This window comes from Henckelia pumila, chromosome 1 (assembly GCF_033568475.1).
Source record: "Henckelia pumila isolate YLH828 chromosome 1, ASM3356847v2, whole genome shotgun sequence".
Taxonomy (NCBI): Eukaryota; Viridiplantae; Streptophyta; class Magnoliopsida; order Lamiales; family Gesneriaceae; genus Henckelia; species Henckelia pumila.
Genome location: NC_133120.1, coordinates 81,648,561 through 81,667,156, shown reverse-complemented (window position 1 = coordinate 81,667,156; position 18,596 = coordinate 81,648,561). Strand labels below are relative to the sequence as shown.

Genomic DNA, 18,596 nt, shown 5'->3' with positions numbered 1-18,596 from the left:
CACTAAAAAAAATGAGATAATGGATACTAAAAACAAAACAAATCCAAATAGCATTTATATAAAAATTCAAATTAAAATTAAAGAACATAAATCATATCATATACATGCTTATGTTGATACAGGAGCAAGTATGTATCTAGCAAGTAAACACATACTCTCAAATCATTATTGGAAGAAATATGATAAAGGATTAAAAGTTCGAATAGGAGATGGATCAATAATCATGCTTGATACAGTAGCAAAAAAATTAAAAATAGAAATTGAGGAAACAAAATTTGTAATACCCATTATATACCAAATAGAATCAGGAATTGACATTATAACAGGAAATAACTTTTTAAGAGAATATCTTCATTTTACACAGTTTGAAGATCACATAACTTTAAGCAAAGGATCATCAATAATTTACATTCCTAAAATTCGAACAGCATTTCGTGTAGAAAATGAAGGATTTACAAAGAATTTTCATAAACGAAATACAAATCCAATAGAACTAAAATAGAAAATATTTCAACGATTAATCCTGAAAAAGAACTCATGAAAAAATTTCATGATATTTGTTCTGAAAATCCTCAGGACAAAATTAAGAAAAGAAAACAATTCATTGCTTCAATAAAACTCAAAGACCCTAATATCACAATTCGTGAAGCACCAAGAAGATGTAACATGGATGATGTAAAAATATTTAAAAAAGAGGTTCAAGAATTATTAAAACTTAAGATAATCATCCCTAGTAAAAGTCCACACTCTTCACCAGCTTTTTATGTCAGTAAGAAAGATACTGATAAGAAAATAATGGTAATTGATTATCGAAAAATGAATAATGCAACAATTATGGATGGATATTACATCCCAAACAAGAATGATTTACTATCTTATATAGGAGAAATGAAATATTTCTCCAGTTTAGATTGTAAATCAGGATTCTGGCAAATTCAGCTAGAACCACAAACACAACTACTTACAACATTCATCTGTCCAAAAAGACAATATCAATGGACTGTATTACCTTTCGGACTTAAACAAGCTCCAGGTATCTTCCAAAGATATATGGATGAATCTTTTAAACCATATGTGGATTTTTGTTATGTTTACATAGATGACATATTAATTTATTCAAAAACATTATATCAACATTATAAAGACCTCATGACAGTACTAGATATTTGTCATAAAGATGGAATTATACTTTCTGAAAAGAAAGCACAATTGTTTAAAATAAAAATAAATTATCTAGGATTACAAATAAAAAACGGAAAACATTGTTTACAACAACATATACTCAAAAAAATTCATGACTTTCCTAGTGAAATCAAAGATAAAGATCAATTAAAAAGATTTCTAGATTATTAACATATTCTGGAAATTATATTAAGAAACTTGCAGAGATAAGAAAACATCTACAAGTAAAACTTAAACAAGACTATAAATGGAAATGGTCGAAAGAAGATACTAATTACATAGATACTATTAAAAAGAAAATAATTAGTAATCTTCCTCAATTATATTTTTCATCAAATAAAGATATAATAATAATTGAAACAGACGCATTAGACGAATATTGGGGAGCATGTTTAAAAGTCTATAAAGGAGAAAGAAATTTAGAAGAACTTACTAAAACAGCTATCAGGAATAATAAAGAATTATATAATTATACATCAGGACTTTTCAAGGAGCACAACTAAATTATCACTCGAATGAAAAAGAATTATTAGCTTTAATATTTACAATTAGAACTTTTGAAATTTATCTTATCTCTAAACCATTTCTAGTAAGAACGGATAATATGAATTTAACATATTTCAAGACAAGAAAAATATCAAGAAATGCAGGGAGAAATGCAGCAAGATTAATTAGATGGAAATTGGAATTGAACCATTATCAGTTCGAGATCCAACATGTCAAAGGAACGGATAATTTATTACCGACGCATTAACCAGAGAACTTCATCCAAATTATACTATCCGTAGTAACGGAATAACAAAGGAGATCCTAAGTGATCCAAAAAATGACTACGAGTCATCCGAACATGCCTTAGAAAGCATGGAGAATATAAATTGATGAAATAAGATTTATATTCAAAAACATGAATTATTTTTATGACTTTTAGTCTTCCAAATATGCCTCAGAAAGCATGGGGAATATAAATTGATGAAAATGAGATTTATATTCAAAAAATGAATTACTCTATGAGTAAAACAATCAATCTCATTTATGAAGATTGGTTCAATTCTTGCAAAAAAATTTTATAAATGCAATGATACGCATAATAAAACTATCCGAGTTATTCACGATAAAGAGTTAAATTTCTAACCATTAATCTATATATATGTTTTATTGTGCAGGATGGAACAATTAAATCAATTAGAAGAACAATTGATTGACACAGATGAAGAAATTCAGATTCTTCAACAAAGAAAAAAGAATATAAATGAAAAAATTCAGAGGATAAAAGAAAAGATGACAACGTCGTCGTCATCATCTTCACCAAGCACACCAATCAAGTTAACCACTCCATTTGACAAAATAATGGAGATAGATGAGAAACAGTCAGTGGTCACAGCCAACACTGACAAAGAAAAAAAAAAGAAAAAAGAATCGGTGGACACAGCCAGCACCGAGAAAAATAAAAAATAAGAAAGGACGTTTAAAAGCACCCTTGAAAAAAAAGAAAGAAAGATGGTCAATTTACGACCACAAAATCAAATTTTTGAAAAAAAAAATTTCAGAAAAATACAGGACTGAATTCTTTGAAACATTAAACTATTTGAGAATGACCAAACCATCTGCAGGATCTTGGCTACAAACTTGTAACACACAGAGCATATCAAGAGTAAGAACACTGCAAGGTGCTCCAACGCATGAAGTTGCAAGATTCTTTTCAAATGGATTATTAAGTGGATTGGAAGTCAATCCCAACAATCAAGAAATAAAACTATTTTCATATCAATTAAGAAATAATATCATCCAGTTCAAGAAAGTAGTCTTTAAGGACGATCCAGTATTAACATTGAGTATTCACTCAACCCTTCCAGATTGGGATAATAACAAATTCTATCAACCAATGATATATATTCAATGTCGAAAACAAAAAGACAAGTTCTTATTCGAAGGATCAAATGAAGAGAAACCAGTAATGGATATCTCGACACTTCCTGAGATAAGAATAAAGACATTGATTGACATGATCTCAAAGACAGGAAAGATTGATGGAAACTCAAAGGTTAAAATAAATTTTGCAACTAGTAAAATTTTATTAACCACTGGACACAAGGAGACAATCTAAAAGAAAGATCAAGCCATGTTAGCTCAATTCGAAGCTCCGATCTACGAAGCAAGAGTTGAAATGACCAGAGAAACTCAACAAATGCTATATCAAAGACCAAGAACAATAATTTCCACTCACAAATGTGAACATTGCCAACCAATTCAGACAGAAGAAGCAGCTGTCAAAGAGGACAAACCAATAAAGAAATGATCTGAATGTGCCAGTGATTCAGATAGTGACACAATGTAAAAACAAAAGAAATCGTGGACCACACCACATGTGAAAGGCATCCACTCAGATGTAAAATGAGCTGTTTTCCATTATGTAGTGTCGGGTGATCCCCCTCTTCCTTTATTTTAAAAGTTTGTATGCGTTTCTCCACGCCTATAAAAGGAGACGTTTATGTTGTAAATGAAGAAGTGAAGTTTGAGTATCTCTCTCTTCTTAAGTTTCTTACAATCTGGTTCATACAAGACGTATGAAAACTATCAGAAACTAAGAAACATAAAATCAGAAACAAAATTAAGCCTTATGGCTAATAACTAAACAAGCAGGGCGTAAGGAGAATAAGGTTGGAAGCCAACCATTGAAGATTCATTGTTAGAGTAAACCTGGAAATCCATAGAGCAAGTACCAGTTGATCAAGTGATCGTTAAGGGAAAGCAAGGATTTGGCCCCTGCTCAAAACCAAGACTCATTCAATCAAGGTAACTTTTTCAAATCTCCTGCAGCCCTTAATTTAAAGAAATAGTCAAAATATATTAATCATGTCATCATCCTTTATAAGAAATGGAAGATTAATAATAAAAAAATGGTTTGAAATAGAAGATGATCATGAATATGATACATTTAATGAATATCGTTTAAATACTTCTGATTTAACCATATTCGAATCAATTTATCAACTAAAATTTGTAATAATAACCTATGAATGGAACCAAATTAATCTGAAAACATTTATCTGTTATAAATGAATCAGATCTGTAAAACATGAATGAGAAATTCATAAGAATTCCGCAACCTGGTATCAGAGCGGTTAAAATAAATTATTAATATCTGGATTAACTTTAGATATTGAGATTAAAAATTTATTTGATAAAATAATCTTATTAAAAGATTCATGCCAAATAAATGAATATTGGAATAGAATAAAAGATCTACAAACCTTATATTTCAAAAATCATAAAAAGGAACATTTTTCAAGCACCTGGAAAATGATAATACAAATTTCTGAAAATGAAGAAATTGAAAACATAACAATCTGTTATGAATAAGAATAAACTTTGTTATCAAAATCCGATCAACAAAAACAAAATAATAAAAGTAACAATTTTTATTAAATGGAAAATATATGAAAATAAAAAAGCAAATATCTTTAATTTATATTCTCAAAATATAAATTTTGATATAGAAAATTGTGAAAACAATTTGAAACATCTCAAGAATTGTCAATCTTCAATTGATAATTTCGAAGATTTTCAGAATCTATTAGAACAAATAGATTCAACAAAAAGACTTCTAATAGCTTTAAAAAATTAAAAAATTTTATCATCTGTTAAAATGACAGAAGTAACAATTCCAAATCAAAACAGTCAGATTGATGAATCTGAAGAAAATCAAGAGTATAATTTGAATATTATATTTAATCAAAGTAAGTTTGCTGAAATACAGAAAACAGGATTTTCTAGTTCAAAAACTAATCTAATAGATCAACCGGGAATATTAAGTAAGATTTTAAATTTTATTAATCCTAGGAAAAATTTAATTTATTATTCGATTCGTACAAAAGAACGATCTTGTAAAATAAACAACGAATTAAGGTCTAATACTTTGAAGTTATTAACAACTCAAGATATTGATACCATCATGGCAAAAGCTAATGAAAAAGAACGATATGAACTAAAATATGTTCATATCGGAGGGATTGAAATAATAGTATCAGCTCACTAGCGAGAAGGAATAGATACACCAATTGAAATCACAGTTCGTGACAAAAGGATACGTAATTTTGAGGATTCTATCATTGGAAAAATTGAAGGAAACTTATGTTACAAAAAGATGAAATTTTGTATTTATCCACAATACAATATATCTCTTTTTGATAAAAACATAAATGACTTTTTAACATTAGATTATTACTTTTATAGAAATAATCTTATGTTAACAGAAAACCATCCGATCAATATAAACTATGCTGTCGGTTTAGCAATATGTAATAATTCTCAAACAAGAATAATTTCAACAAAACCAACTATTTCTGTTGAAAGAATGTTTGAAAATATTACAAGAATTGAACACTCTCGAAAAGCATTTATTGAAAAAATAAATCCCTATAAAATATGGAGTTCAGATGACCTCCAAATCACAAAACAGTCTGTACCAAGAAGATCATTATCATTTGCTAGAAATGATGAAGATATTCTTGAAAATATTGGAACCATGAATCAAAATATTCTTAAAATTAAACAAGTTGTTGTTAATAAGTCAACCTCATCGCAATAACGTCCTTAATAAAATTAGAAAAAGATCTAGGAGATTTAGAAAATAATATTAATAAGATCAATCTATCAATACATGAATTAGAGAAAAATTTCAAAGAATATATTGATTTAGCAACGACTAGATTAATAATTGAACAAGAAAGACATAGTAATGAAATATTAAACTATCTTAAGAAGTTCTTCCAATAGATAAAGGAAAAAAAGAAAATGGAAGAAGAACCACCATTCAAAATTAATCATGGTATAGAAATCCCCTTAGTTATGTCAAACATAAGTATGGAGATGTTTAGTGAAACAGACCAATATGATTTTGAACAAATAAGAGTAAATACAGAAGAATTATATCATTCACATCAGGAATTGGAACAATACAGAGATATGGATATTTCAGAATCTGAAGATGATTATAGACCACGTTTAAATCTACGAACGAATGTAGAAGGTAGTGGTGGAAGAGATGATGAAGAATTTAAATATAACAGAGACCAATACTCTGGATCTTATAAAGATGTTAGAGATATTCTTAGAGAATAAAAAACATCAGGATTTGTGAAACAGAATATCTTAGATTTAGGTTGTTCAACAGCCAAAGAAAGAAAATCAAAGATAGATCATTGGACAAATGAACTATCAGTACAAATTCAATTAACATCATTATTAGATAAAAGTGAGAATATTCAAGTTTTAACTCATGGAATGATAAAAATGACATTGGTAGGAGCAATAAGAACTTGGGCTGAAAATCTAGTAATTACTAATCTACCACAAGGAATGACAGGACATCGATATTTCGAACTATTTGTTGATGCCTTGTACCAAGAATTTTTAGGAGTTTCTAATAATGACGCTAATTTAGTAGCAAAAAATATAGAACAAAATAGAGCAATCTTTATTCTGGATAATATAAAATTATGTAATTTATGTTATCTAGAAGAATTTATATGTGATTATGAAACAAACTATTATCAGTTAATAGATGCTGATAAAAAAAACATTATAAATTAAGTATTTTTAATAAAATACCTAATATACCAATAAATAATAAAGATGGATTCTTAACTAGCGCTTATGCTAAAACACTAGGAGGAGCTATTAAATTTATTAAAAACGTTATAACAAAGAAATGTCATGAAGTAACATTAAATAAAAGAATATCCAAATCTTACAAACAAAACAATAAACTTTGTTGTGACAAAATGAAATTCACAGTAAAAGAATACGGTTGTAAAACTAACGTGTCACACAAACATTTTAAACGACAGAAACAAAATAAATTTAATAAACCTTATAAATCTTTTAACAGGAAATTTATTCTCTATAAGAAAAAGAAGTTTAGAAGGAATTTCTTCAGAAAACCTTATAAAAGAAAATTTTATAAAAAGTTTGATAATAAAAAACCACCTTGCTCAAAAGGTAAAGGAAAAAACTGCACATGTTGGTTGTGCAATGAAGAAGGTCATTATGCAAATTAATGTTCAAAACGAAATGAAAAAAAAAAAAACAAAGTTAAACTATTAGAAGAAATATACACTATTGGATTTTATCCAGTAGAAACAGTTGAATTTTCATCAGATGATGAATATATTTATTATCTTGGATTTTATCCAGTAGAAACAGTTGAATTTTCATCAGATGATGAAAATTTTTATTATCTCGATGAATCAAGTGAATCAGATTCCGAATCCGACTCTACACTTGATAATTTCGAAAATAATAATGCTTCAAGATAATACAAGAGCATTTTTTGAAAATGCAACTCTAGGTACTAAACTCAAACTTTTGTTTGGCTTGAGTACCTATTTCCAAGTTGCCCTTATCTTTTTCTATGGAGATGAGAGAATTTTATTCACAACTATCATGGTACGTTGTGAATTGATATTAAAACATTGGGATGTTTTGAACACGTATTTCTACTTCAAAAGAACAAGATTTGTCACTTTCATGTTGGACTTTGGATTTAGGCATTGGGCTTTTCATTTTATGTGAATAAAAATGGGATAATTCTCAATTTGGTCTTTCATTTTAAGTTCCGTTCCAGAGTTGGTCCCCCGTTTTTCGATTGACCCAATTTGGTCATCTGTTTTTTGTCATATTTTCGCAATTGATCCTTTCGTCCAAATTTGTGTCAAAACTAACGAAATTAACCTGCTTAACCTGTTAAAGTCTTCAATTCTCACTTTTTCAACCGGTAAATGAATTTCATTATTCCCCAACCCTCTAATTAACCCTAGCAATAATTTCCCATAGAATCGAATTCCTCTTTAATGGCTTCAGAATTTGGCCTCTTTACATTTACGCATTGTTCCCAAATTTTATTTAAACCTAATCTACTCCCCCAAAGAAGATTGTGCGAGTCGAACATGATGCAATATTTTACTTTGCTTATTTATTTATTGGTATTTATTTTCTTGTTCTAAACCTTTTATTTTGCAATTTTTTTATCTGTTAATATTGTTTCGTGTTGTAATTCATCGGTTTTCTTTGTCTCCACAACTCGTTCTTCTTATTCCACTTATCCAATTGATGCGTCTGGAATTAATTTTTACTAGATAAGAGTTTTATTATGTTAGTTTTAACATTAAATTTGACGGAAGGACTAATTGCGAAAACATGACGAAAAACGGATGACCAAATTGGATCAATCAAAAACGGAGGACCAATCGAGAACGGTGTCTAAAACAAGGGGCCAAATCAGGAATTATCCCGAATAAAAATTGGATAAGTTGTTGGATTTGTTAAGTGGATATTTTAAGTGTGTGGAATAATAATGTTTCACATAGAAAAATAAATGTTTCGTGTGTGAGCTTATATTGTATTACACTTTATGAAGATATGAGAATGATTAGTCAAAAGACTCTCTCTCGAGCACCCTTGCGTAGGATTGCAAATCAAGGGTTCGATCCCCATTAAAAAGAGCTTGACTTGTGTATGAGTGCGATCTGGGTACGTAAAATGTCGGACGATCATGGCAAAAATCGTCTCGTCTACCTAGTGTTAGCCACCAGCCACCTTTTGGCAGAAGCTTATGCACATTAATCATAAAATTCATGTATTTCTTGGGAAACAGTCGTTTGCTTTACTAATTTCTTACTACTTGGCGTTATACTATCGTTTACTGTTACGTACATTCAGATTTCACTTTTATTGTTTTGTCATTGTTGTATTTAAGTCACATTAGTTATATACTGTATTTACAATATTATTCGACATCATTTCCGATTGTGTTTACATTTTGGATTTTAGCATTTTGGCTAACACTTCACTCAAGTAATGAAGTTCAAAAAATCATTTTTATACGTGAATGAATGAATATATCTTCTACTTTGGTTGTTAGTAGAAGGTTAGGTTTTCGTTTGGACATTTAACTTATAAAATGTTTTTAAAATATGTTTTTTAAAAAAAATTATAAAATATTTTAAAATTTATTTTAAGAATAAATATGTATTTAAACAAAACTATTATATAAAAACGTTTTTACAATTAAAAAATATGTTTTTTCTATCATATTAAAAAATATGTTTGGATTCTCATTATTACATTCAATTTTAAAAACATCAAAAAAAACACATCTCATTTGTTCTTTAAAAATTATATTTGGTGAACAATTTTTTAAAAATATTTTTAAAAAAATTCTACAAAAATATTCTCCTGACACACTTTATTTTTTTATTTTTTACTTGTAAAACACTTAAACATTTTTAAAATTGTTTTTAAATAAATTTAACTTATTTATTTTATTTATTTTCTGCAAGTCCCGGGGTGGAAAAAATCTCATTTCTGCTAATCCCTTTCATCTTTCCTTTCTTTCTTTTCTCTCCCCTTCTTTTCCCTTCAAACTTCCAAGCCTTAGTTTTTATATTTATTAAGAGGGTCGCCTAACAATACTGTGGAATCTAAGCTTCCATAATTACTTAGCATACCTAGAATATTGGATACAAGTGACACTTTCTAATTTAAAAAATTGTGGATTTTTTTTCATTCATAATGATAAAAACAAATTATGTGAAATTTTAAAATCCACCAAGATATATCCCGTTAAAAAAAAATCCACCAAGATATATTAAAATGTGTGTTCACCATAGATTACAGCCACGATTAGCAAACATGTGGATTGAGTGGTTTGAATTTGGAACGAAGTTAGGAACGTACTCCATCTCATATCAATTTGAAATTCATCACATTACTCGGGAAAAAAATTAAAATATAAAGAGGGGATTTCCATGAAACTCATTACTTAATATATAAGTTTAAAAATACGAGGGTAGCTCCATGGATACAACATTTCCCAACCTTCTTGAATTTAAATTTTGGATTTGAAATCGGGTACAATGTATAATATATCACCCAATAATCATATCATATCCACATTTGAGTTTATTTTTATACAGTTTTGGCTACTTAGAAGGTGTTTGGCTAAACTTATTAAAAATAGCTTATAAGCTCCTAATGCTTAAAAACTGTTTTACAAGGTTATAAGCTGTTAAAACTTATTTTAAAAATAAGTTGTTAAAATATTTGGGTAAACTTATTTTAAACAACTTAAAAATGTTGATATGTTTAGTATTATAAGATCTTTTTATTGTCAAGATTACTAAAATGAATATAATTCTATGAAAATAAAATTTTGAGTTATACACATAAAAAAATAGTTTTAGAATAAACATATATTAAAAAATAAAATTGTTTTAATATTTTACTTTAGAAAAATTTATGTGATTTGTAAATTTTTTAAGAAATAATATTTAATATTTAATGGATGGAGGATATGATGAAGATTTATGAAAATATTTAAGGATATTTTAGAGAGAAAAAATATTAAAATAAGATCTTTTTGAAAAAAATAACACCCCTTACTTTTTTAAAAACAGCTTATAAGCTGTCATACAACTTATTTTGACAGCTTATAAGCTGTTTTTAAAAAATTTTGCCAAACAAAATTTGAAAGCTTTTAAGCTTTCCCAAACACCCTCTTCATCGTATTTGTCATGCTATGTCGTCCCCATCTAGAATCAGTGGTCGATATTCAGTAAACAAATCGATTGCATCGCATGAAAAATAATTCAAAACAAGTTTCTGAATGCGGGTAACGAGGTGCTTCATTCAGGATAACATTCGTGCACAATTACACATCGAGTGAAAACAACTTACACCTTTTTTTAAAAAAATGACAATTTTTTTAACCTCTTGCACAAAATTTATTTACCAGTCCAAAAGGTTCACAAACCTTTGAACTATCCAGTTACATTATCTTTCTTTTGAGAAACTTCACATTGCGAGCAGGACTATTGAATCAAAAGCAAAGAAATTAGCTTCCACAAAACCAAAGAAACTCAAAAACAAAACAAATCTTACAGTCCAAACACAACCTAAACACAATTTAGCAATTAAGGTAGTGAATGCCATGAAACTCCTAGTAATAGGTGCAAAGACGTAACTGGAATTTATCTATAGATTTCTACCACCTCGAACACAACAAAGATAACAGACGAAGCATCACGGCACAACCAAAACAATCACAGGATATGACAGGATCAGAACAAAATAAGCAAAAATATCCTGACATACAAGGCGGTCCCAGTTGCAAGAAAGACATCATCAAGTTTCAAGAACAGATGGAGTGAAGTTCTATAGGCAGGAAGGAACGCCCGAAATTAAAATCACATTATAGCTGACAATATATGCAATAGCACCCAATACTAATCAAAATAATGAACATGCACCCCAACATGAGCCCGCGTTTTTCGGGCAAACACAAAGACAGATGAGACTTATCAATGGATCAGCAAAAGAGGATATGATCAACACAGGAAGCATTGCAGTGGTCAAAGCATGGGATAGGAGGATGAAAATTGTGGGGATGAAGTCTAGATTGTCATTCAATACTAGAATGTAACCCTTGCCTTTCTTGCATCCCATAGCCAACCTCAAACGTGACAATTTTGTTATCGAAGAGGTTGCGAAAGTCCTGGTGTAAAACTTGAACACGGACAGGGGCCCTCTTCCTCCGGTTTCTACTTTTTTCACACACACCTATCCCATGCCTACCAGTACCGCTTCCTGCTCAGACCTTTTACTTAAAGTCATCATTTCCATTTATACTAAACAAGAAAGACACGAGCACAATAATTCCCAACAAATACGGACACTGAAAGCTAGGGGAGGAAAATGCTAGACACACAAATAAAAATTTTCAAATAATATATGAGAATGTGCAACATTCACATCGACAACTTTTGTCATAATTCAATCTTCCTACTTTCACGTATTATTTATCCAATAACTGCTGGTGCAAATGCGATCAGATGAAGACAAAATAGTATCAACCCACAAAATTTAAAAATCACACATCCAAAACATTGTCGCCAATAAAGGAATCTGATTGTTAATAAATTACAATCCCAAATTCAAGACTAATTATTAGTTGCCCAAATTGTCAGGAAACACCACACAACTTAACTGTGTACTAATAAAAATTCATGCATTTGAACTCCATGACGCAAATGGCATTCTCTCCTGAAACCACAATTAAACATAAAGCTCCCACTGTATTATATGTAAAACAGCAATTACCATGGTATGGATCATCAGCATTATCACATTTCGGCCAAACCCTCACGTTGCTTCTCCACATTTAATTTGCATATCCTCCCAATTGTTTTGCAATGACTGCACATGCAGATAAGAGGTTAAAAACAATTACTAATTAAAACCTACTTCCCAAAGAATCTGACAATTATTAGTAAGCTTCCAACGAAAGAGTAGACCTGTCCAAATTTCTTCCAATATTTTCCCCCTCGAGCGGCGCAGCTATGCGCGAGCCCTCGCGCACAGGTGCAGGTCTCCCACTCCTCCCCTGCACCTGATTTTGAGAAGTTGGTTGATTGCTATTCATCATCATCATAAACTTCTCCATCATCAGAAAGATCATCAAAAGCTCGAACATCCAACTGGTAGCGAAGTATTCCTCCAATTCCTCCAAATCCTCGACAAAACTGAGAGCCCTCTTGAGATTTATTGGTAACAAACTCAAGTGTGCAACCAAACCGCCTATACTCATTGGCAAACCACTCGAGCAGTGATAATTTTTCTTGAACCTCCAATTCAGCATTTGATTCTTGATCACGGAAGTGACTCTGATCAGTCTCTTGATCTTTGTTCAAGTGTTTGACAACAATTTCACCAGTAGAGCTATTCTTCAGAGTGTATCTAGTCATGTCCAAATTTTCCCACACAATGAGTGTCTCAACAGCACCCATTTCCAGAACTTTTAACGTATCTTCAACACCGAAAACATACTTCCCAGTATCCTGACTGATCTCCTCAAAATACTTTCCGATTAAACGCTTTTCTTGAATAAATTTCACATTGGAGAGAATCTCAGCAGACAGCTCAATTGCCTGGTTGAAGCCATTTTCTCCTCCATAAGAAACATCCACCACATTCAAAATCTTTGCCTGAAGACGAGGATCAAACATATCAGACTGGCTGAGCTCAGTCTTGAAGTCAGCTGATCCAGCAAGTATGAGTCCTGAAACATTGGGCTGACTTGTCTGCGGATTGATGTAAAACTGAGTGGCAAGCTCCGCTGTTTTCCTCACATAGTTGTGACGCTTCTCCATTCGCAGTCGAGCAAATCGCAAAGCAGATTGCCCTCCTCTTCCATGTTTCTTAGGGAGGTCCACTGTGAATTTATGAAGAACTTCTCTGGTATTGCCACTCAATGTCCCAAAAAGGGTTCCATTACCATCCATAACAATAAAACCAAACTTATCATCAGATTCTAAAAGCTCGTTGAGTGCCTCCGTGTGGAACTTGTTATCACACAGATAAAGCGACGCATTTATAGGCCTGAAAGGCTCAAAGTCAATTGTTACTTTCTTTTCCTTCCCATCATCGGTGACTATTGTTCCAGTATAAAGCACAAGTCCATTTGGTGGAACCTTATTGTATAATTTCAGCCTCTGCTGAGCAGATGTAATTGCACCCAAAACAGATTGACGATTTACTCTGCTTTTGATGTTTGATGCAGTTCCAAATTCATCTCCAAGCATCTTTGTAACACGGGCTATTTGATCACGCGGAGGCATAATAAGAGAAATCATACTGGTGCCATTGCCACGAGCAGCTTCCAATGCCTTGATAAGCTTCTTGATTTTCCATATCTCGATGTTCTTGTCAGTTTCATGACCATCCGACATTTTTGGACTCTAAACTGCTGGTGCAAAAAGTTCGAAATGTCAAATTAGGATGATGATTGAATAATGCAACGAAAAAAAATAAGGGTTAATTATAAAAACCAACTGAAATATTAAAGATAAAATATTAGCACTTTATAAGAGAAGATGAAAAACCTAGGACAGCGAATATAATAATATGTTAGCTATAATAAAATTTCAGCTCTGACAAAAAACCAATCGTTTAGACATAATATCACCAATCAGATATATTAAAAATGCAGTTGGGGGGATGGGGGGTGAGGGGGAACAAATATCACTACTTCGATTTAAAAGAGATGGAACAAGAAGGTACCCATTCCGTCAAGCAATCCACCACGTTACTAAATTAAAGTAAAAAGATAAACAATAATCTCAATTATCAGATCCAAATCGAACACCACGGAGTTCACAACGAAATCAATCGACACGAAATCCATTCAGTTGCATATTATAATCATAATCAATTAAAAACGTAAGCTCATCCGAATCCCAATCTCAATCAAACAAAACAAAACAAAATACATAAGATTACAGATCTATGAATCAACCGGGTAGAAACTGCGAAATGACAAACTGGATCGATAAAATAAAATTGTCTGATCAATAAAACTCGAACTAAAAACATGTAGGTCCAAAAACAGAGCGAGAAAACGATAAATCTAAAGCTTGGAGAACCAAAAATACCTTTAAACTGGTAGGAGATGCGAGGATTTTGAGTGCAGAGAGATTTTAAGCTTCAAATACGTGGTTCAGGACGGAGTGGCAGAGACGTGAAGGAAGTGTGCGTGGATTTATATGGGGAAAAAGGCAGGAAACGGAGGAAACCCTAAAAGCTAATATGAGGCCTTCGAGATCTTGGAATATATAGTGCGAGGAAAAAAATAGGATAGCATCTTGTTAGTTTTTTTGAAAAAAAAAAAAAAAAGTCTTTCATAATTGCATTTCAGTAAATTATTATTATTTTTTTAAAGATGGATTATTCTAATTCATTTATTAGTATTTTAATTTAATACTAGCATCTTGTTGCACGCATTGCATGTTAAATAGTTTGTTTTTAAAATGATTGTATTATATACTAAATAAAAAATTAGGAAGAAAAAAAATAGTTAAATTAAAAAGAAAAAAAATAAATCATAGTTGAGAGTAAAAAATTGAGATAGTGGAAAGAACAGTTTTTTTTTTCAATTTATTGGTCATACCAAGAGACCAATAACTCTTACATAATATATAGTAATAGATATTAGCATCTTGTTGCACGCATTGCGTGTTAAATAGTTTGTTTTTAAAATGATTGTATTATATATTAAATAAAAAAATTAGGGAGAAAAGAAAAAAATAGTTAAATTAAAAAGAAAAAATAAATCATAATTGAGGGGAAAAAATTGAGATAGTGGAGAAAACAGTTTTGTTTTCAATTTATTGGTCATACCAAGATACCAATGACTCTTACATAATATATAGTAATAGATCTTACATAATATATAGTAATAGATTTTGAAATATATCTATATATATATATATTATTTAATACACATATATATATTATGGGGATATTCAACTATGATTTGATTCTTTGATTCGGTTTTAGATGGAAATTAGAACCAAACCATATTTTTATTGGTTTTACAAAATTTTAAACCAAACCATGAATTATTTATAACCAAATCAAGTCAAACCTTGAATTTTGGTTTTGATCGAATTTGGATGAATACTTTTATCTGCTTGGATAGAAGTATTTCATATTCATGAATTTTAAATGCACTTTTGTTGTTCAGAGAAGTAACATCATACACATCAAATCAAATTATATGTTTATATGGTAATTCATGATAATTATGATGGATTTTAAGTTCATCCAATAAAGCGGTGATTTGAAATTCATTTTAATCCATCTAACTAATGTGTAAATAATTAAATTATGAATTTAAGATTTCTATATGTTTCATTGTTAACACTAAAATTGTAATCGAAATCCATAGATTTGAAATACTTACATCCAAACGCAACCTTAGGTTTAGATTCGATCTCGTAGTGAATTAATGCACAAAAAGTTAAAAACATGAGATGTTGTGATTTGAAAAAAGTAGAATTAACACGTTTTTTTTATGTGGAGGAATCGAACTTGAATCTACGCCAATTGACGAACATGTGAGATCAATTAGGTTACAAGCTCGTCTCATAAGAAAACATTTATGCAGACCACAAATTTCGTAACTTGCATATATATATATATATATATATATATATATATATATATATTTGTGTGTGTGTGTGTGTATATATATATAATAATAGATCTAGATATCATGGGAATCATAGGAAGGTTCGATCTAACTGGAAAATTTATTAGTTAAATCAATTTTTACAAAAAAAATATAAGGAGTTTACCGAGACTAATTAAGTAGATCAAGATTCAAAACAAATATCCACAATGCTCTAAAAGCCATTACTCGGCACAAACGAGCTGAAGGGTAGTACATGAATCTGAGCTACTTAATGTTAACCTCGAACCTTATAAAAAATTTTAACCAACCTTCAGATTACCATAATATCATCGACCATTACAATACCATGGTCATGTCGTAGGATAGTTATGATCTAGCATAGAGGACTTAGCCTGTCATTAGGCTAAATCAAAAATAAAAATAAACAAAATATACAAAATAAAAGAGAATTACTTACAAAGATTGCGACCAGAAACTTTAAACTTTTATTACTAGAAAGACTTTTATTACAAAAGAGAGAGATAGAGAAGAGAGAGAGGCGAGCAAACTCAAGCGTGCCTCTAAACTTACAAAACACACCTATAAATAGGAAGAGCCGGACATCAAACCCCGGATTCCACGCTACAACTTTTATTAAAATAATAAAAAGTAAAGATGCATTATTACATCTTTTAAAAGTAATATGACTTCTGACAATCTTTATAAAAGATGAAAGAGATATATTACCTAAAAGATTCCTTTTTTATCCAATCTTGGACTTGAGCGATGCTTTTAGTTTTTCAAAAGTTTCATCAATTTGATTTTCTTCAATATTATCATCTTCGGGATCTTGTCCATCTTGCATATGCATTAATTTGATAAACTGATTATGGCTGTCATTTGAAGTCATGGACTGATCAGATTTTGAATCAGTACTACCAATATTTTTAAACAAATTTTTTTTCATTTCTTCAACATATAAGTCGATCATCTGTTCTTTTGAGTAGATTTCTTGATATTTTTGAGTGATAATTTTGAAGGGACTTATCACATCAGATTGATTTCCCTTCTCCTGTTACGCAAAGTCATTTTTGTATTGAGAGATATTTTCTTCCATTTTTTGTAATATCTCTATGCCATGTGGCTTTCCAGTTTCAAGATCATTTCTGAGCAATTTTTCCCAGAATTTTGATAAACTTTTCCTCCATAAGCAAGGGATTCCATGATCATTATATCCAAATTCTTGTTGCCATTTCCAGATCCATGGGATGCCGAATTCAATAAAAAAATTGCTGGATAAATTATTGTTGACCCAATTTGTAGTTATGTTATGTATAACCTTTGGAGAGAATCTGATCCAATCTTCAAAGTAATTTTTGAAGTCTTCAGGAAGAATTTTTTATGAAGGCCCAAAGAATTGCCACCAGTTTATTAACCAGTTAGGAATATTATCATGTGAATTATTTTCACATATTTTCAAGAACCAAGAATGTTTTCTTTTTGAATTTTCATAGAATAGAGTTGTATAAAAACTCTGTATATAATCTCAATAATTACATTTAAAAGCAATTTGCTTTTGAGTAGAATAGAATTCTTTTTCTGCTAATGGAAAAATTCCCCATTCTTCAATAGAAATAATTTTCTTAATAATAAATTTGGAAAAGTTATAACTTTTCGTTTGTTAAGTATTACTCTGAAAATGGGTAATTTCCACTGTTTTGGTAGAGATTAAGAGGTTTTCATAATATTCTCTTGGCTTGTAAGCACCATGAACATATGATGTATGTGATAGATATCTATCCATGATAATCCAAGGAGTATTTTTCCATTGCTCATCTCTTTCTTCTATGAGAAGAATGATTTCTCTATTTTTATTTTCAGTATATAATACTGAATCATTTTCATTTTCTTTTGCAATGTTTGCATAAGATTCTTCAGAATCAGGAATTACCTTATTCTTGCCTTTTTGTTTCAAGAATTCTTGAAACTCATCATATAAAGGATCATTTTTTTGGATAGTATTACTATCAGAAGAACTAGAAATATGTTGGCCTATGAGGCGTTGATTTCCAAATTGGGCTATCAGCCTTGGAGCATTGCCAATATAATTTGGGGGTTTTTCTCTTCCTCCTCTTCCTCTATAAGAGGAAAATTCACCTCGACCCCTATTCATTCATGTCATTATTAGATAAATATTCACGGGTTAAGAAATCAGGAAGATAATTTTCTTCTCCTTTTTTATAAATAATTTAAAAATCAAAATGAGCTAAATTAGCTTGCCATCTGGAAAATATTTTTTTAGAAATATCATGTTTAAAATCTTTATTAAACATATATTTTGCAGATTTGCAATCTGTTTTAATAATAAATTTCTGATTGTAAGGATCATTCTGAAATATCAGAATAC

At 30.2% G+C, this 18,596-nt stretch overlaps 1 protein-coding gene across 2 annotated transcripts; it reads right to left on the bottom strand.

Moving 5' to 3' along the window:
- Nucleotides 1–12,135: 12,135 nt before the first annotated feature.
- On the bottom strand, nt 12,136–14,804 carry LOC140877700 (eukaryotic peptide chain release factor subunit 1-3). 2 transcript variants are annotated; one of them, XM_073281264.1, is made up of 3 exons: nt 14,670–14,804; nt 12,534–13,984; nt 12,136–12,435 (listed from the first exon to the last, which is right to left on the bottom strand). In XM_073281264.1, the coding sequence occupies exon 2, from the start codon at nt 13,965–13,967 to the stop codon at nt 12,654–12,656; it is 1,314 nt and encodes a 437-aa protein (XP_073137365.1). In that variant the 5' UTR covers nt 13,968–13,984; nt 14,670–14,804; the 3' UTR covers nt 12,136–12,435; nt 12,534–12,653. The 2 variants fall into 2 exon arrangements, with proteins under 2 accessions (XP_073137365.1, XP_073137359.1); XM_073281258.1 differs by having other exon boundaries at nt 12,534–13,981.
- Between the last annotated feature and the right edge of the window lie 3,792 nt (nt 14,805–18,596).

What these genes read in the sequence shown, in the direction of transcription:
- LOC140877700 (XM_073281264.1), bottom strand. Translation starts at nt 13,967, where the DNA reads ATGTCGGATGGTCATGAAACTGACAAGAACATCGAGATATGGAAAATC.